This window comes from Symphalangus syndactylus, chromosome 9 (assembly GCF_028878055.3).
Source record: "Symphalangus syndactylus isolate Jambi chromosome 9, NHGRI_mSymSyn1-v2.1_pri, whole genome shotgun sequence".
NCBI lineage: Eukaryota > Metazoa > Chordata > Mammalia > Primates > Hylobatidae > Symphalangus > Symphalangus syndactylus.
Window position 1 is genome coordinate 124,312,211 of NC_072431.2, and position 17,837 is coordinate 124,330,047.

Consider the following 17,837-nt stretch of genomic DNA (forward strand, 5'->3'; position numbering starts at 1 on the left):
TAAAACTCCTAGAAGAAAACATATGGGAAAATCTTCATGATGCTGCATTTGGCAATGTTTTAAGTATGACATCAAAAGCAAGGACAACAAAAGAAAAAGATAAACTGGACTTCATCAAATTTAAAAACTTTTGTACATCCGACAGTATCAAGAAAGTAAAAAGGGCTGGGCGCGGTGGCTCACGCTTGTAATCCCAGCACTTTGGGAGGCTGAGGCGGATGGATCACGAAGTCAGGAGATCGAGACCACAGCAAAACCCCGTCTCTACTAAAAAAAACACAAAAAATTAGCCGGGCGTGGTGGTGGGCGCCTGTAGTCCCAGCTACTCGGGAGGCTGAGGCAGGAGAATGGCGTGAACCCGGGAGGCGGAGCTTGCAGTGAGCCGAGATCGCGCCACTGCACTCCAGTCCGGGAGACAGAGCAAGACTCCGTCTCAAAAAAAAAAAAAAAAAAAAAAGAAAGTAAAAAGGCTGAGTGTGGTTGCTCACGCCTGTAATCCCAGCACTTTGGGAGGCCGAGGCGCACGATCACCTGAGGTCAGGAGTTCGAGGCCATCCTAGCCAACATGGTGAAACCCAATCTCTACTAACAATACAAAAATTAGCTGGGCGTGGTGGCGGGCACCTGTAATCCCAGCCACTCGGGAGGCAGATGCAGGAGAATCACTTGAACCCGGGAGATGGAGGTTGCAGTGAGCTGAGACTGCTCCATTGTACTCTAGCTTGGGCAACAAGAGCAAAACTCTGTCTCAAAAAAAAAAAAAAAAAAGTAAAAAGACAACATATAGAATGGTACAAAATATTTTTAAATTGCATATATGGTAAGGGTCTAGTATCCAGAATATACAAAGAACTCTTTTTTTTTTAGACAGAGTTTCACTCTTGTTGCCCAGGCTGAAGTGCAATGGCACAGTCTGGGCTCGCTGCAACCTCCGCCTCCTGGGTTCTAGTGATTCTCCTGCCAGCCTCCAGAGTAGCTGGGATTACAGGCGCCTGCCACCATGCCCGGCTGATTTTTTTTTTTGAGACAGAGTCTCATTCTGTTGCCCAGGCTGGAGTGCAGTGGCATGATACTGGCCCATGGCAACCTCCACCTCCCAGGTTCAAGCAATTCTCCCGTTTCAGCCTCCCGAGTAGCTGGTATTACAGAGACATGTCACCACGCCCGGCTAATTTTTGTATTTTTAGTAGAGACAGGGTTTCGCCATGTTGGTCAGGCTGGTCTGGAACTCCTGACTGCAGGTGATCCACCCACCTTGGACTCCCAAAGTGCTGGGATTACAAGCGTTAGCCATGGCACCTGGCCAAGAACTCTTTATAACTCAACAGGATAAACAACCCAATTTGAAAATGGACAAAATATTTCAATAGATCTTTTTCAAAGAAAATATACAGATGGCCAAAAACCAAATAAAAAGATGTTCAGCATCACTAGTTATTAGGGAAATACAAATCGAAACCACAATGAGATACTACTTCGCACCCACAAGGATGGCTATTATTAAAAAAAGCTAGAAAACACACAGTCAACGTTCACAAGTACATGGAGAAATTGGAACCTTCATGCATTACTGATGGGAATGTAATACGGTATCATTGCCATGAAAAACAGGTTTCTCAGAATTAACCATACAATCCATCAATTCCACTCCTACGGGCAGATGCAAAATAAATGAAAAAGGACTTAAAAAGATATCTGTATACCAATTTTCATAGCAGCATTATTCACAATAGCCAAAAGACAGAAACAACCCAAATGTCAGGCCGGGCGTGGTGGCTCACGCCTGTAATCCCACCACTTTGGGAGGCTGAGGCGGGCGGATCACGAGGTCAGGAGATCGAGACCATCCTGGCTAATACGGTGAAACCCCATCTCTACTAAAAATATAAAAAAATTAGCCGGGCGTTGTGGCGGGCGCCTGTAGTCTCAGCTACTCGGGAGGCTGAGGCAGGAGAATGGAGGGAATCCAGGAGGCGGAGCTTGCAGTGAGCTGAAATCACGCCACTGCACTCCCGTCTGGAGACTGTGCGAGACTCCGTCTCAAAAAAAAAAAAAAAAGAAACAACCCAAATGTCTATCAACAGATAAACAGAACAAAACGTGGTATATACATACAATAGATATTATTCAGCCATAAAAAGGAACGAAGTTCTAATACATGTTACAATATGGATGAACCTATAAAACATTATGCTACGTAAAATATGCCATAGGCTGGGTGCCGTGGCTCACGACTGTAATCCCAGCACTTTGTGAGGCCGAAGTGGGCAGATTGCTTGAGGTCAAGGGTTCAAGACCAGCCTGGCCAACACGATGAAACCCTGTCTCTACTAAAAATACAAAAATTAGCCAGGCATGGTGGCAGGCACCTATAATCCCAGCTGCTTAAAAGGCTGAGGCAGGAGAATCGCTTGAACCCAGGAGGCGGAGACTGCAGTGAGCTGAGATGGCACCACTACCCTCCAGCCTGGGCAACACAGCAAGACTGTTTCAAAAAAAAAAAAAAAAAAAAAAAAAGCCATACAGAAAAGGACAAAAAAGATTTCCACTTACATGAAATATTTAGAATAGGCAAATTCATAGAGAAAGAAGGTAAAATAGAGGTTAGCAGGGGCTGCAGGAGGGAAAACTGGTGAGTTATTGCTTAATAGGTATAGAATTTCTGTTTGGGATGATGAAAAAGTTCTGGAAATAGTGGTGATGATTCACAGCATTGTGAATGTACCTATTGCCACTTAACTGAACACTTTAAAATGATCAAAATGGTAAATTTTATGTTATGTAAATTTCACCACAAAAAAAGTAAAATAAGTGGGAGAGACAACAGGTGCCTGTATGCATGATCAAGTGCCAGCACAGTGCCTAGCACATTGATTCTGAACCCATCGTGTCTACTAGCTCCTAATTCCTCAAGAGTCATCATCTTAAATTTTCCCAAAGTTTTACACAAGAGATAATAGATGAGGATTGAGAATGTGGTTAAACCAAAATCAGGGGCAGAACAAAAAGACCAGAAATAGGGTAGTGAAAAGGCATAAATTTAGCCTAATACTGAAAGCAAGATAAAACCAAACAAGAATAAAGGCAGAGATCTGAAAAAGTCAAATATGTGGTCACTTGAGTTCTAAGGGCCCTCTTCTCTCACTAGTTCCCAGACTCAAAGGAGTTTCTCTAGTTTGTTTTCAACTAAGCATATCCAGTATAAAGCTACCATACTGTCATTACTAACTCTCAGCCAATGTTGGTTTACTGTTTTAAGAGAAAAGGGTGAAAAAGATGAGACTCTTAATTACCATCTCATAAACGAATGTTTCTTGTCTGCAGGCTCGATCTATTGTAATGGTTTCTTCCCGATGTTCCAAGAACCTTTTTCTAACCCTGTTGTAGATGTAAAAGAAAAAAAAAAATCAAAGTTCAACATTTGTTATTCGGGCTTCAAAAACATATTTAACATTCAAGTTTTTTTATTTTGAACTAATTTTAAGTAGCAAAAGCAGGAAAAAGTTCCCTTCTATCTCTTGTTCAGCTTCCCTTACGTCAACATGTTACATGATCATGAGACAATTATTAAGAACAGGAAATAAATTCTTATACAATATTATTAGCTATAGGCCTTTTAAAAATTTCACACAATTTTTAATTTACTCGTTTTTTTTTTTTTTCTGTTCCAGATTCCTATCCAGGATCCCACATGGCATCTGTTATTTTTCCTTAGTCTCCTTGAGTTTGTTAAAGTTCTTCAGTCTCTCCTCATCTTTTTTTTTTTTTTTTTTTGAGACAGAGTCTCGCTCTGTCGCCCAGGCTGGAGTGCAGTGGCGAGATCTCGGCTCACTGCAAGCTCCGCCTCCCGGGTTCACGCCATTCTCCTGCCTCAGCCTCTCCGAGTAGCTGGGACTACAGGCGCCCGCCACCACGCCCGGCTAATTTTTTTTTGTATTTTTAGTAGAGACGGGGTTTCACCGTGGTCTCGATCTCCTGACCTCGTGATCCGCCCGCCTTGGCCTCCCAAAGTGCTGGGATTACAAGCGTGAGCCACCGTGCCCGGCCCTCTCCCTATCTTTCATGATCTTGACAATTTCAAAGAGCTCTAATCAGTTATTTTATAGAATGTCCTTCAATTTGGGTTTGACCGCTAGTTCCTCATGATAGGAATAAATTTAGCATTTTGATAAGAATACTACAATGATGTCCTTCTCAGTATATCATATCAAGAGGTTTATGATATTAATATGACATCTTACTAGTGATGTTTAGCTTGTTTCTGTCTGCCAGGTTCCTGCACCAGAAAGACACCTTATTTTCTATGAACTTGGTAAATATTTTGGGGGAGATACTTTGACACTATGCAAATCTTGTTTCTCCTCAAACTTCACCCATGAATTTTAACATTCATTGGTAGATTTTGTCTGCAACATTTATTACTGTGGTGTATGCCTAAATAACAATTCTGTCTTTACTTTCTTCTACATTTATTCATTGGAATTATATTTTGAGGAAGACCTGCCTCTTTCCTCCCATCTGTTTATTTCATCATTTTAGTATGAACCTACAGATAATTGTTTTATTCTGGGGTTAAAATCTAATACAATCATTATTTTGTTGTTCAAATTGGTACAGCTTTATCATTAGGAACTCCCGTTCTTTCAGCAAGTCCTCTCCTTTTTAAAATTATTTTTTATTTTTTGAATATTCTCTTACTTTCTGGCACCACAAGATGCTCAAGGCCCATCCTGTATTTTTCTTGTCTCATCCCTGGAATCAACCACTTGTAAGAGCCCTAGTTCCTTTACTGGAAAAAGGTGTTTAGAGACCAGTATCTGGGTTCTAGGCATCCTCATTGTTACTGGAGTCACTGCTTCTAGGCCTCTCAGCTGAGACAGGCAGGAAATATATGTATGTATACTAACCTATACGTGTATAAATATCTGTATTTCTGTATTTTACTGTTAAACATTTAAAACTGTGAGTTTATACTGACACTTCTGATCCCAAACTAAAACCACAGGATTCATTTTAGCCTTTCACATTTCCTTGTTTATAACTTCTTTCTCCACAAGTGAGAAATCCAGCTTTCACTGTTGGCAACCTATGATTTGTTCAATTCTAGTACATACATAAAATAGTTACAGAATTGCTAACCTATACCCCTGTGAGAAACACTAACTTATGAACAGTTCTGTCTTCACCTTTACATTATATCAAGATATGCTTTTGGTAGCATTTTATTATTTAAAAATCGGAACAATATATTTAAGATTAGCACGGCCCCTGCGTATGGATGATATGCAAATTCATGAAGTGCTCCAAAAAAAAAAAAAAAAAAAAAAAAAGGCAGGCTTTAGTACAGACTTTAGTTCTTTCTTCCCCACCCTTTTCAGTGGTGTTATATTACACATCTGTAATACAACTAGCCTTATTTTTTAGTTTTTGAATTCAGTTTTCGGTTCCCCCTACATCCTAGTTGGTTTTAATTGTCTGATTACATTTGAGGTATGCGAAAAATATGTGACACATCACTATGATCCTAAGAGTCAAAAGTGTCACTCCCTTTTTGTCCCTACTAACCTGTTCCCATTCCCTCCCTTCTTTCCACCCCTTTCCCACCCACTCCTGCAGGCAATCAGTCTCTATAGTTTTGGTTTATCCTTTCCATTTCCTTTGTTCAAATAAACAGATATTTGTGTATACTCTTTTATCTCCTTCAGTATCAATCTGAGTTCAATTAGGAAGAAAAAAAGAACAGCAATTTGAACAAAAGTTAAGGATTCAATAACTTTAACAGAGGATTGGAAAAATGAGGGATTGGCAAGGAAGCAGTAAAAGGGAACACTAAAAATAGCAAATAGAAGGAGCACCCTACCCCTAGGGCTGAGAAAGAGCGCAAGAAGGTCCTTTTTTCTTCCCAGGACTGAGATCAAGACCAGCTGGAGAAAGAAGGTGCTATGGTACTGCATCAGTGGAACTTGCTGGAAATCTACCCTCAAGGGCACTAGGAAAATCTGTTCAGGGGAGCTGTGGAGGGGAATGGGGTTGGCAGGAAAGCTGCTGGGTGCGGGGTGCTTCAGACTGCAGTGTATTGCAGGAGCTGGGCACTGGGGAAGCTGTGTGCACTGCAGGATCCTGCTGAGCCAGCACATCAGATCAGGAAGCAAAACCCTTGAGAGCCCTGAAAAGTCTCTCCATCGCCCTTCACTGACAAAGCTTAATGATGTGCTAGTTGGCAAAAGAAAAGTATTTAAAAGGCCAAGGTCCATTTTTACAGAGCAAGAAAAAGCGGTAAATTTGAAGGTGAGAGCCAATAAACTACACCTGGCACACCTTTCTTACATGAAAGGTGGCATATACTTTGGGACTTTGCTTTTTTCACTTAACAGAATGTACTGGAAATTACTCTGAGTTAATCCTTCCTCATCCTTTATTCTAGCTGCAAAATATTACAGTGTGGACTTCTCATAGCGTATTCAACACTCTCCTCTCCTAAGTCTGTATATTTAAGGTATTTCAAGTATTTTGCAATTATGAACAATACTTCAAGGAACAACAAGCAGATAGAAACAAGCTAAACATCACTAGTAAGTATTGAATACATGTATTTTCATATTGTTGGAGGGGTATCTTTGGTATAAATTACTAGAAATGGGATTGCTGGGACAAAAAGTATTATTTTCCTCATTAATTTCTGTTATCTTTATTATTTCCTTTCTAGTATTTTCTTTTCACTTACTTTGTTGTTCTTTTTTTCTTTTCTGAGCTGGAAATTTATTTTCTTTTTGTTTTTTTTGACAGGGTCTTTTTCTGTTGCCCAGGCTGGAGTGGAGTGCTAAAATCAAGGCTCACTTCAGCCTCAATCTCCTAGGCTCAAGTGATCCTTCCACCCCGGCTTCCTAAGTAGCTGGGAGCACAGGTGTGTGCCACCACAGCTGGCTAATTGTTTTTATTTTTTGTAGAGGCAGGTTCTCCCTATCTTGCCCAGGCTGTTCTCAAACTCGAGGGCTCAAGCAATCCTTCCACCGTGGCCTCCCAAAGTGTTGAGAGTACAGGCATGAGCCACTGCACGCAGCCTGTTTGTAATATTCTATTTTATGAATGTCACTGATGTTTCCTTTGTGACCTAATACATAATCAATTTTTGTGAACATGTCATACAGTTCTCATTAGCAGGGATCAAATTTTATGCATACGTACCTCCATAAGATATAAATTTAAAAGTGTCCTTTATCATATGTAATACTTTGAGGCTTGAATACTATTTGTCTGATATCAGCATCACTACTCCTGCTCAATTTTTGTTTCCATTTACTTGGTATACTTTTGTCTAACCCTTTATTTTTAGCTTTTCTGAATCATTTTACTTTAGATGTGTCTCTTGTTGCCCCAAGATTTTTGTTTTACAAGCCAAATTGAAAATCCTTTTTTAATAGGTTGCTTAAGACTGATGTATTTGGTCTCAACTCTATCACAATATTTTCTAATTATTTGTATTTTGTTGTATTAGCTGTTTTTCATTACGAAATGTGTACCCTTCTTTTCCATTTATTTTTTAGAAATTGAGGGGGAGTTGGTATTTCTATTATTGTTCTACTGGTTACCTTTGTACTCATATTTTTTAAATCCTATAGTTACCCATTTTCTTATTTAACACTTTACTATCTAGTGTGTCAGGTTTTTTTTCTTCTGCAGTAGTCTTTAAAACCTATCTATTGCCCACACATTATCCATTTTTCTCCTTCCATCATTTTAGTTGCAATACTGTACTTTGTTACAGTACCCAACAGTTACACAAATCTTCCACCCTCATCCTCTCTGTATTAGTCCTTTTGCTGAAAATTTCCCAGTCATCAATTGGTCGGATAAAGCTCACTCTCTTGTATATTCCTCAGAAATGGCCAGCAGGTACAGAAATTACCCAGGTTTTTGAATGTCGAAAACTCTTTTTCTATAACCTTGACATATGAGGACATTCAGTTAGATATAAAATCCTTAAATTCACACCTTCATTGAGCTTTAAAAAAAAACACTGCTCTATGTTGCCTTGCTTTGTATGTCAGTTTTTCAACATGTGATGCTTTCTGTAAGTTTGCCTTTGTTACGTGTTCTTTTTGCACAGAAGACTTGATGATTTCATCTTTATCTCTGAAATCTAATAGTTTTACTAAAATATATCCCAAAAGTCAGTAAGTCTGGGTTAATTTTTCCAGGTACCTAGTGAACCCTTTCTAGATTTAGTTTTTTTTCCAATTTCTGGAAACTTTTGCTGGATTATGTTTTTAAATATGAATTATGTTCCATTTCTTTTTCTTCTTCAGGGACTCTGATAACATGAATATTATGTCTTTGCCTATCTACCTACCATTCCCTGCTTTCTCGGATTAATCTTACTTTTTTCTTTGTCATTTTCAATTCTCTTGGTTGTTTTTCTGCCTTTCTTCATTGCCTCCTGCTTTCATTTCAGTCTATTTTCCCTTAGGTATCTTACAATTTATTCACTTATGAGGTACTGTCTTTTTTCTTCCATTTCTTCCCTGTGTTTCATCAACTCTTTTTTCATTTCTCCTTTAGTCATCATTTCCATTCTTATTAATAGTTTTAAAAATTCTAAGCCAAGGTAAACATTTTTACACCCTCAAATGCTTATTTGAGTATATTCAATTCTGTTTGGAGTATAGACTTACAGGCTTTCCCTTTTTTTTTTTTTTTGAGGCAGAGTCTCGCCCTGTCGCCCAGGCTGGAGTGCAGTGGCGTGATCTCTGCTCACTGCAAGCTCCGCCTCCTGGGTTCACGCCATTCTCCTGCCTCAGCCTCCCCAGTAGCTGGGACTACAGGCGCCCGCCACCACGCCAGGCTAGACTTACAGGCTTCACCTGTTTCCAGGTGGAAACAGGTAGTCTCCAAAGTTGATCTGTATAAACAGTTATTTCCTGATTATCTACAATAAGCTCTCGTTAGATTTTATTTCCTCGTGCTCATTTTTGTAACATCTGGAGCACAGTGATAGTTTACAAGATTCCCAGTTTGATGGTGCTCTTTTCTGTCATTCTAGTCAACTTCAGATATATGAGAGTCGTTTTTTTTTTTCTTTTTTTTGGGAGACAGAGTCTCGCTGTGTCGCCCAGGCTGGAGTGCAATGGCATGATCTCAGCTCACTGCAACTTCCACCTCCTGGGTTCAAGCGATTCTCCTGCCTCAGCCTCCCAAGTAGCTGGGACTACAGGCGGGTGCCATCACGCCCAGCTAATGTTCGTATTTTTAGTAGAGGTGGGGTTTCACCATAGTGGCCAGGCTGGTGTTGAACTCCTGACCTCAAGCGCTCCACCCTGTTTGAGTTTTTTTTTTTTTTTTTTTTTTGAGACGGAGTCTTGCTCTGTCACCCAGGCTGGAGTGCAATGGCGCGATCTCGGCTCACTGCAAGCTCTGCCTCCCAGGTTCACGCCATTCTCCCGCCTCAGCCTCTCCAAGTAGCTGGGACTACAGGCCACCACAGTCAGCTAATTATTTTTTTATATTTTTAGTAGAGACGGGGTTTCACCGTGGTCTCGATCTCCTGACCTCATGATCCGCCCGCGTCGGCCTCCCAAAGTGCTGGGATTACAAGCGTGAGCCACCGCACCCGGCTGAGTTTTTAAAAAAATCATTAGTGGTTGGTTTGGTGGGATAGGAGTTTTGAGTTCTCCAATTTCCTGGTTCTTTTGTTTTTTGTTTTTGCAGGACTCTGTAAGTTCCCTTTGTTAGCCTTTAAACAGTACATCCTAGACCTGTAAGCAGTGCTTTCCTGGTCACAAAAGTGAGGGGGATGGGCAGAATAATCTAAAATTTTGATTGTATTCAAAGTAATGTTGCTGAAGGGCTGGGCACAGTGGCTCAGGCCTGTAATACCAGCCCTTTGAGGCAAGGCCGGCAGATCACTTGAGGTCAGGAGTTTGAGACTAGCCTGGTCAAAATGGTGAAACCCTATCTCTACTAAAAATATAAAAAATTAGCCAGGCATAGTGGCACACGCCAGTAATCCCAGCTACTTGGGAGGCTTAAAATTACTATTTAACATGGCTTAACAAAATTACTGTAAATCAATTAATATATTATTAACTATAGCAAAAAGAGTCTGCTTTAATATGGTTATCATCAACGTTCTTTCTTCAGTCTATCTCTAAAAATCACTTCCTGAGTCTTCTGAAAGTTTCATTTATTCCACTCATTCTACAAATATTTGTTGGCTCCCTACTATGCACCACAGTTCTAGGAATTGGTAATATAGCAGTGAGTGTGGCAGATGTAACTTAGGGAACTTTCAAGTGTCGCTAAGAAGACCGAAAATTAAACACGTATATTACAGATGTGATGAGCATTTCAATAGGGAGGCATAGGGTGCTACATGAGCGTACAAGATGACCTAAATGGAGTCCGTAGTCCTTTAGCTGACTTGCAGGATGAGTAGAAGTCAGCAAGGTCAGGAGATAATCAAGAATGACTGTTTTGGGCAAAGGCCTGGAGTGAGAGAGCACATTTGAGGAACTGAAACACAGTGCAGTGTGGGTGGAACACTGCAGAGAGAAAGCTGAAAAAAAATCAGCAAGGTCAGCCAGGTGCGGTGGCTCACATCTGTAATCCCAACACTTCGGGAGGCCGAGGTGGGCGGATCAAGAGAGGTTGGCCAACATGGAGCCTGACCAACATGGAGAAACCCCGTCCCTACTAAAAATACAAAACTAAGCGTGGTGGCGCATGCCTGTAATCCCAACTACTTGGGAGGCTGAGGCAGGAGAATCACTTGAACCCAGGAGGCGGAGGTTGCCGTGAGCCGAGATCGCACCATTGCACTCAGGCCTGGGCAACAAGAGTGAAACTCCATCTCAAAAACAAAACAAAACAAAACGAAAACAGCAAGGTCCATTCCTTAGAGGCCTTTGTGAGCCACTGCAGCCTCAGGACTTCAGCCTAAGGGGCGTCAAAAGGTTTTAGGCAAGGGAGTAACGATCAGATGTGCATTTTAGACAAATACAACTAATCAATCAACAAGAGTTACAGAGCACCAACTGGAGCAAGGCAGTATAGTAGGCCTAAGAACAATACATAGATGGGAGTTTGGACTCTCACTGAGCCTTCAAGGACTTTAGAAATGTTAAGAGTTTAAGGCAGTATAAATGCATCTGTTTCCTAAGGGAAAGATGTGTTGTGGTAATCTGGAATGGAATCTTTGGGTTTTTAAAGTGGTATGGGCCAGGTGTGGCAGCTCACGCATGTAATCCTAGCACTTTGGGAGGACGAGGTGGGCCGATCACATGAGGTCAGGAGTTTTAACTAGCCTGGCCAACATGGTGAAACCCGTCTCTACTAAAAATGCAAAAAAGTTAGACAGCCGAGGGTGCAGGCACCTGTAATCCCAACTACTCCGGAGGCTGAGGCAGGAGAATCGCTTGAACCCGGAGGCAGAAGTTGCAGTGAGCAGAGATCACGCCACTGCACTCCAGCCTGGGCAACAGAGTGAGACTGCATCTCAAAAAAATAACATAACATAACATAACATAACATAACATAACATAACATAAGAAGTGGTATGTTTCAGATGGGAGAGAGGCCACATGCATCCTGGGCCATCTGAAAGAGAAAGTGGTTGAAAATAAATCTGGAAAGGCAGATTTGGGATATATGTGGAAGCCTTCAAATGTCTAGCTAAAGAGTTTGAAATTTTTCCATATAGGAGATGTAGGCCATAGACCATTTTTAAGCAAAATGGCATTTTCAGGCGAAAGCATAATAGATAAATCAGTGGGAGAAATGACTGTACTTATCAAAGACAGTTAAGAACCTTGCATAGTGCTCCAGGTGTTGCTGCTGTAAAAGTTAGCAGTAGGGACTAAGGGAACAGATTTGGCAGTTATTATGAAAGAAAACCCAAATAGAGTTGAAATGACTGCCTGAATATTTGAGGGGGATAATAGCGTATGATCAAGAATGACAGAACATAGCTGAGGTGGTATGAAATAAGTGGACTATAAATTGGAAACTATAAATTTCACTATTACATGCACAATTTCTGTATATTATCATACAACAGTGCCTCTCAAAGAGTGGTAGGCAGACCAGAATTCATCTATGACCTATTTGTTAACCAATCTGTACAGAAAATGCCAGTAAGCATTTAGAAACTTCCATTATCACTGACAGTAATTTTAAGTCTATTAAATTTAATTAAAAATTTGAACCTATATTGTGTTTGTCTTTTTTAATTCCATTTTTCTAGTAATTGTTTTTATAGTATTTTATCAAATTATAAATCTGTCAAAGATTAAAAATTTTTAAAAACAAAAACTGTCCTTTACCACAAATAGTTTGAGAAACAGTATCAGAGTATTTAGCTTGCCCCCCAGATCTAAATAGATTACCTCTATAAACACATTCAAAAATATTAAAAAATAAACACAAGTTTGAATATGGACTGAATATTACAGATTATGTATTTACGGTTTTCTTAGGTATAATAATACCACAATAATTATGTAGGAGATTGATACTTTTAGAAGCTATATGCTTATGTATTTAAGGGTAAATTATCATGTCTAACTTACTGAATGGGGGATAGCAAAATGACAAAACACACAGCAGGCATCCCATACACACGGCTAAAGTAAATATGGTCAAATACTAAGAACAGCTGAATTTAAGGGGTGGGTATACAGTCAACAATCAATACTGTACTTTCAACTTTTCAAAACATAATGTTGAAAAAATGTTTAAATAAACAGGTCATAAAAACCAAGTCCTCCATACCCCAAAGTCACCAGGTCACTATTCTCCGGAATGACTTCTGGATCCTCACCGTCCTCAAGGCATTTCAGTTTATCAAGGCTAAAACAAAAAGGAAAAGCAATACTTTAAGGTCGACTCTGCAACTGCTTCACAGCGAGTTAGGGTTGTTTTCCTAAATACATTACTGAATTACGAAGTCAGATAAAATCCAGCAGGCGGCTCAGAGAGGCCAGAACTTAAGACAATGATTCCTGTGATTACATTGTATAATGAAAAGGCCGATGAAGGCAGCCAGTACTGTTAAATGGAGAAAGAGATTAAAGTTATTTTTATATTTTCATCCCCAAATAAGGCACTTTTAAGAAATATTTCAGTAACAGAATACCCGGAAGGTCCCCAAAAGAAACCAGTGAGTCGGGGTTTTAACACTCCTCTGATGAAGTCTCCCGCAGCTTCACCATTACTCAGGTTCCTCCATTGTCAAAGTGTCTGTCAATAGCAGGTACACGTCGCTGTTGCCCTGATTGCTATTCTTTATTAACAAGCACTCTTAGAATAAGCAAAAGGAAAAACTAGTCTTTGATGCAGCTGTCTTGTCTCTTTGCTCCAACTCGTAGAAACTGTGCATTCGGGTCCCAGGACTTCTCCTGGTGTCCCAGGAAGGCTCCAGCGGGTTAAAAGCTTTGAAAGGGTAATACTCCTAACCCAGGTCTAAACCACAGGCCCTTCTCAGGGATGAATCCCAGAGGAGCGCACGAGCAAGGCTGCACCCTGTTTGACCCCAAGCTGCAAGAGCCCCCTTTGCTCCGCACTCACCCGCACACCGCCCTCAGCTCAGCCGCCGCCTCCAGGCTGCAGTCCAGATCCCTGGCCACCGCGGCATCCTCCCGGTCGGAGTCAGCAATCCCCTGGCTCCCAGGCAGAGCGGATGCCGGGGGCTCCCTCAGCGACAAGTCCCCGGCCCCGCGCAGACGGCCCCGCCACAGCTCCCCAAAGGCGCCCACATGGAAAGCGCGCGTATTTAGCTCGGGAAGCTCATACTCTGGAAAGTTGCAGCCGCCACTGCCGGAGACTGGGTCCTGCCTGCCACCCACCCCGCTACACGCTGGGCCACCTCGGCTTCCTTCAGCCATGTTCGCCCCACTCCCTTCCCTGCAAAAGCCTGGAGATCAAGGCCTCGCAGAGCGTGATGGAAGTTGTAGTTGCTTGGGGCGCCCGGCCGGCGAGCGGCGGGGCAGCGCGGGCGAGGCCTCAGAAACTACATTTCCCGGCAGGCCATGGGCAGGCCCGCCCCAGGGCGCGGCACCGCGAGGCTCTACGTGCAGGGCGCAGCATTGTTCTCCGACCCGGGCGGTGCGGGAACCGTTGCGGCTGTCGGTTAACCGCAGCGCGTGGGGCTGGGTTTCTGGTCCCCGAGTTACGTAGCAACTGCCTCTGCCGGATAGGGCGGCCTCGCCAGGCGCTTAGGCCCCGCTCCTTTCGGCTCTCGAACCAAGGGGTGCAAGGTTTTTTTCTTGACTGGGGTTCAAGGGCTGCTCTGCTGCCTGCTTGCTTTAGAGCCTGAGAAACGAGGGCTAGGGCCGAGACCAGGGACACGACCAGCCCTCCAGATCTGGTTCTTTGACAACATCCCCAGAGGCCCATATTCGTGTGCGTGTGCAGCAGTGTTTCAGAGCGTCTGTGTATCACACACTACATGATTAGCCCTAATGTATGTTTTTAGTGTTTTTAAAAATTACAACAACCTTTCCAGATAGGGCGTATCACCCCGTGTTGCTGTTGAGGAAGGATTTACCTGCGGGGAAAATAGAAGCAGGATCGGAACTCAGTCTGGCTTCGGATAGAGTTCTCTCCATTTCTCAGAGGCCCTGAAGGATACAGCAGGACATACTATTTATTTATTAGACTGTAATCACATGCCATATAATTCACCCATTTGAAGTGTTCAGTTATTTTTAGTATATTCACAGGCTTGGGCAACCATCACCACTATTTGAGAGCATTTTTACCACTCCAAAGAAGAAACTTGTACCTTTTAGCTATCACCCCTGATCCTCCCAACTCCTCCAGCCCTAGCCAACCAGGAACCTACTTTGCCTTTCTAGATTTAACTAATCTGGACATGCAATATAAACGGAATTATATGGTCTTTTGGTGGCTGGCTTAATATTTGCAAGGTTTGTTACATGTAGTTAGGCATGAGCAGGGCAGGAGAGGGCTCTTCCCTCACCCACTAGGAATGTGGGGTGATGGTTAGGCATTTATCACATTGCCTCTGAAAGTGATAAATTGGCAGCCGGTGCCAGGGAGAGGCCATTTCCTGATGGCCCACACCTGTTTCACTAAAGTGCTCATTGAACGCAGGTGACAGGGAGAAGCAACTTCCTGGGCATATGCATTAAGAGACAAAATCGGGGAGTATGACCTTCCAGGGGGACTCTATCGGACAAGGGAAGAAAGCCTCAGATGGGCATGCATACAACTTCCTACATACTGCGCTGTGCTCACTTCCCAAGGGTAAGGAGGGCACTGCGCATGGAGGCAGCGCACCCTAATGGAAGAATCATGGGAAAGGAGCCAGCCTATAAAGTCCTAGGATCAAGATCAATATCACAGTTGACCTCAGTGACAGCTTGGGACTCTTCCGAGCGTGCTTTCCTTTCTTTCCTAAAGGCCTTTAAAAATAAACTTCCACTCCTAGGCCGGGCGCGGTGGCTCACGCTTGTAATCACAGCACTTTGGGAGGCCGAGGCGGGTGGATGATGAGGTCAGGAGATCGAGACCACGGTGAAACCCCGTCTCTACTAAAAATACAAAAAAATTAGCTGGGCGTGGTGGCGGGCGCCTGTAGTCCCAGCTACTCTGAGAGGCTGAGGCAGGAGAACTGCTTGAACCCGGGAGGCGGAGGTTACAGTGAGCTGAGTTCGCGCCACCGCACTCCAGCCTGGGCAACAGAGCGAGATTCCATCTCAAAAAAATAATAAATTAAAAAAATAATAATTCCTACCACGCAAGTGCCTTTAACTCAAAATAGTATGCCACTACTTTGGGGTGGCATATTCTTAACTCCTTCACTAGTAACTTTTTATTTATTTTTTAAATCTTAAGCTAGTTTGAGTTGAATTCTCTTGCAACCTAAAGTCTTCTGAGGTCCTGAAATACTTGATCCAAATTCCTCAACAGGAGGCGCCCTCACTCCAGAGAATGAGGTTATGTTTCAGGTAGAACTGGTCTAACATATTATCTGGCGATTTAGTAGCATTGGCTTCAGGAGTGGTGACCACATAGGTTCCTGGGCAGCAGTGGGCAAGGGCAGGATCAGAATGGCTGTAACCAAGGGAGGTGGTTCATTGTCACCATGAGGAGTAGCACTTGGGAGCAGCAGCTTCAGAGGTGGGAAATGCAGGGATCAGTGGGGAAAGAAGAATTCATGGTGAGCATCAGCAGCAGTCACAACAACATGGCAGTCATTTGGGTCTTAGCCTCCATGTAACGCCCCTACCTGGAAGCAACCATAATCATATTAGCAGCTGCCCTTCTTGGGATAAAGTCATGGCAAAGGCAGCTTCTAGCTCAGTGGCAAATTTGGCAAAAGATGGGGGTGTTGCAGGCCTGGCACTAGTAATAGCAGCAAAGAAGTGGAAAGATTCCAAGGTCCTGGGATAAGTATAGTCCCTGAAATTCTGGATGAGGTTTCTATAATTCTTGGGGGGGAAACCCCTAAGGTTTTCTGATTATGGTTATTGGACCCAACCACTAGGTTGGGGTAGTGGTGTAGAATTTAGAATCAGGAATGCTGAGTAGTGGCTCAAACCAAGATGATTATGGAATATGATCTGGCTCTTGATTTCCCAACTCTGCTTATTGAAGAAAATATTAAAAATTGGGGAGTAGGAAAAGGGGCCACGAACTCTTACAGTTGGCCTCTGAACCAGCTTCCTCACCTGAGATACTTATATGGGCTCCGCAGGTGATGAAAATGAGAAACACTGGCTGGTAGGAACTGTGGGAAACTGGGGAGTACTCTATCCGCTGTCTAACGGGGGCAGCTGTGATGGTGCCACGTGAGAATGCGGGCCTCGCCTACCAGAGTTTTCAGAATTTCAAAAGATCCCCGAGTTAAACCATACAGGTCTAAAAAAAAAAAGAATTTCAAAAGAAGTCAGATAGCCTATTTAAGTGTGAAATCTCTCGATCTTAAAATGTTGGCAATTAATTTATAAAAAATTTAAACACAGTATTTCCTTCCAGGCTAGTCTGAGCAACGTAGTGAGGCTGCGTCTCTAAAAAAAAAAAAAAAAAAAAAAAAAATTAAAACAATAGGCCAGACACAGTGGCTCACACCTGTAATCCCAGCACCTTGGCAGGCTGAGGTGGGTGGATCACCTGAGGTCAGGAGTTCGAGACAAGCCTGGCCAAAATGGCAAAACTCCGTCTCTACTAAAAATACAAAAATTAGCCAGGTGTGGTGGTGCATACCTGTAATCCCAGCTACTCAGAAGGCTGAGGCAAGAGAATCACCTGAACCTGGGAGGTGGAGGTTGCAGTGAGCCGAGATCATGCCAATGCACCCCAACCTGGGTGACAGAGCGAGACTGCATCTCAAAATAAATAAATAAATAAATAAATAAATAACAACGTTATGCAGTATTCAAGCCAAACACAACTCACAGGCATCTGGCGTTTGTGATCTGTGATCTATACTGTGATTTCTGAACTATTATATCTCTGAAATCCATCCAGCTCCCAGTTTATGCAATTCCACATGTAAAATTATTTCAGTTTGTTTTCCAAAGTAATTCTGCCACTGCCGTAAGGCCTTCTTTCTTGTAATAAGGCTACAGGTACCTGGGAGCCTTACTGGGATTGAGGTCATGTGTGTATCCCACCATTTCAGCGTTGGCTATCCAAGTAGTGTTTCTGGTTAGTTTCCCCTACTGTCTAAATCTTTCTTATAGATAATTTATTTTATTATTCTCTGGCTTCAGTTTCTTTTTCTCTGAGTGTAGAATTGGTATAGATTTTTAAAAATTATTTTTACCAGCTTGGGCAGCATGACATTTAGTATTTTTCTACCAAAAGTACAGAAAATT

General features: G+C 42.4%; 1 protein-coding gene and 1 non-coding gene across 8 annotated transcripts in view; one reads left to right on the forward strand and one right to left on the reverse strand.

Annotated features, from left to right (window-relative positions):
* SNAPC3 (small nuclear RNA activating complex polypeptide 3) overlaps window positions 1-14,117 on the reverse strand; it is a 38,221-nt gene extending 24,104 nt beyond the window's left edge. For 3 of the 7 annotated variants that reach the window (XM_055294202.2, XM_055294204.2, XM_055294200.2), the window contains exons 1-3: window positions 13,561-13,966; window positions 12,766-12,843; window positions 3,294-3,378 (exon numbers count right to left, since the gene is read on the reverse strand). In XM_055294202.2, coding sequence (XP_055150177.1) covers window positions 3,294-3,378; window positions 12,766-12,843; window positions 13,561-13,877 — 480 coding nt within the window. In that variant the 5' untranslated portion in view covers window positions 13,878-13,966. Of the gene's footprint in view, window positions 1-3,293; window positions 3,379-12,765; window positions 12,844-13,560 lie in introns of all 7 variants that reach the window. The other 4 variants (XR_008660231.2, XM_055294199.2, XM_055294201.2 and 1 more) reach the window with 4 other exon arrangements.
* Window positions 5,206-5,313, forward strand: LOC129490858 (U6 spliceosomal RNA). Its single transcript, XR_008660341.1, has one exon. It is a non-coding gene; the product is annotated as a U6 spliceosomal RNA (small nuclear RNA).
* Window positions 14,118-17,837: the final 3,720 nt, after the last annotated feature.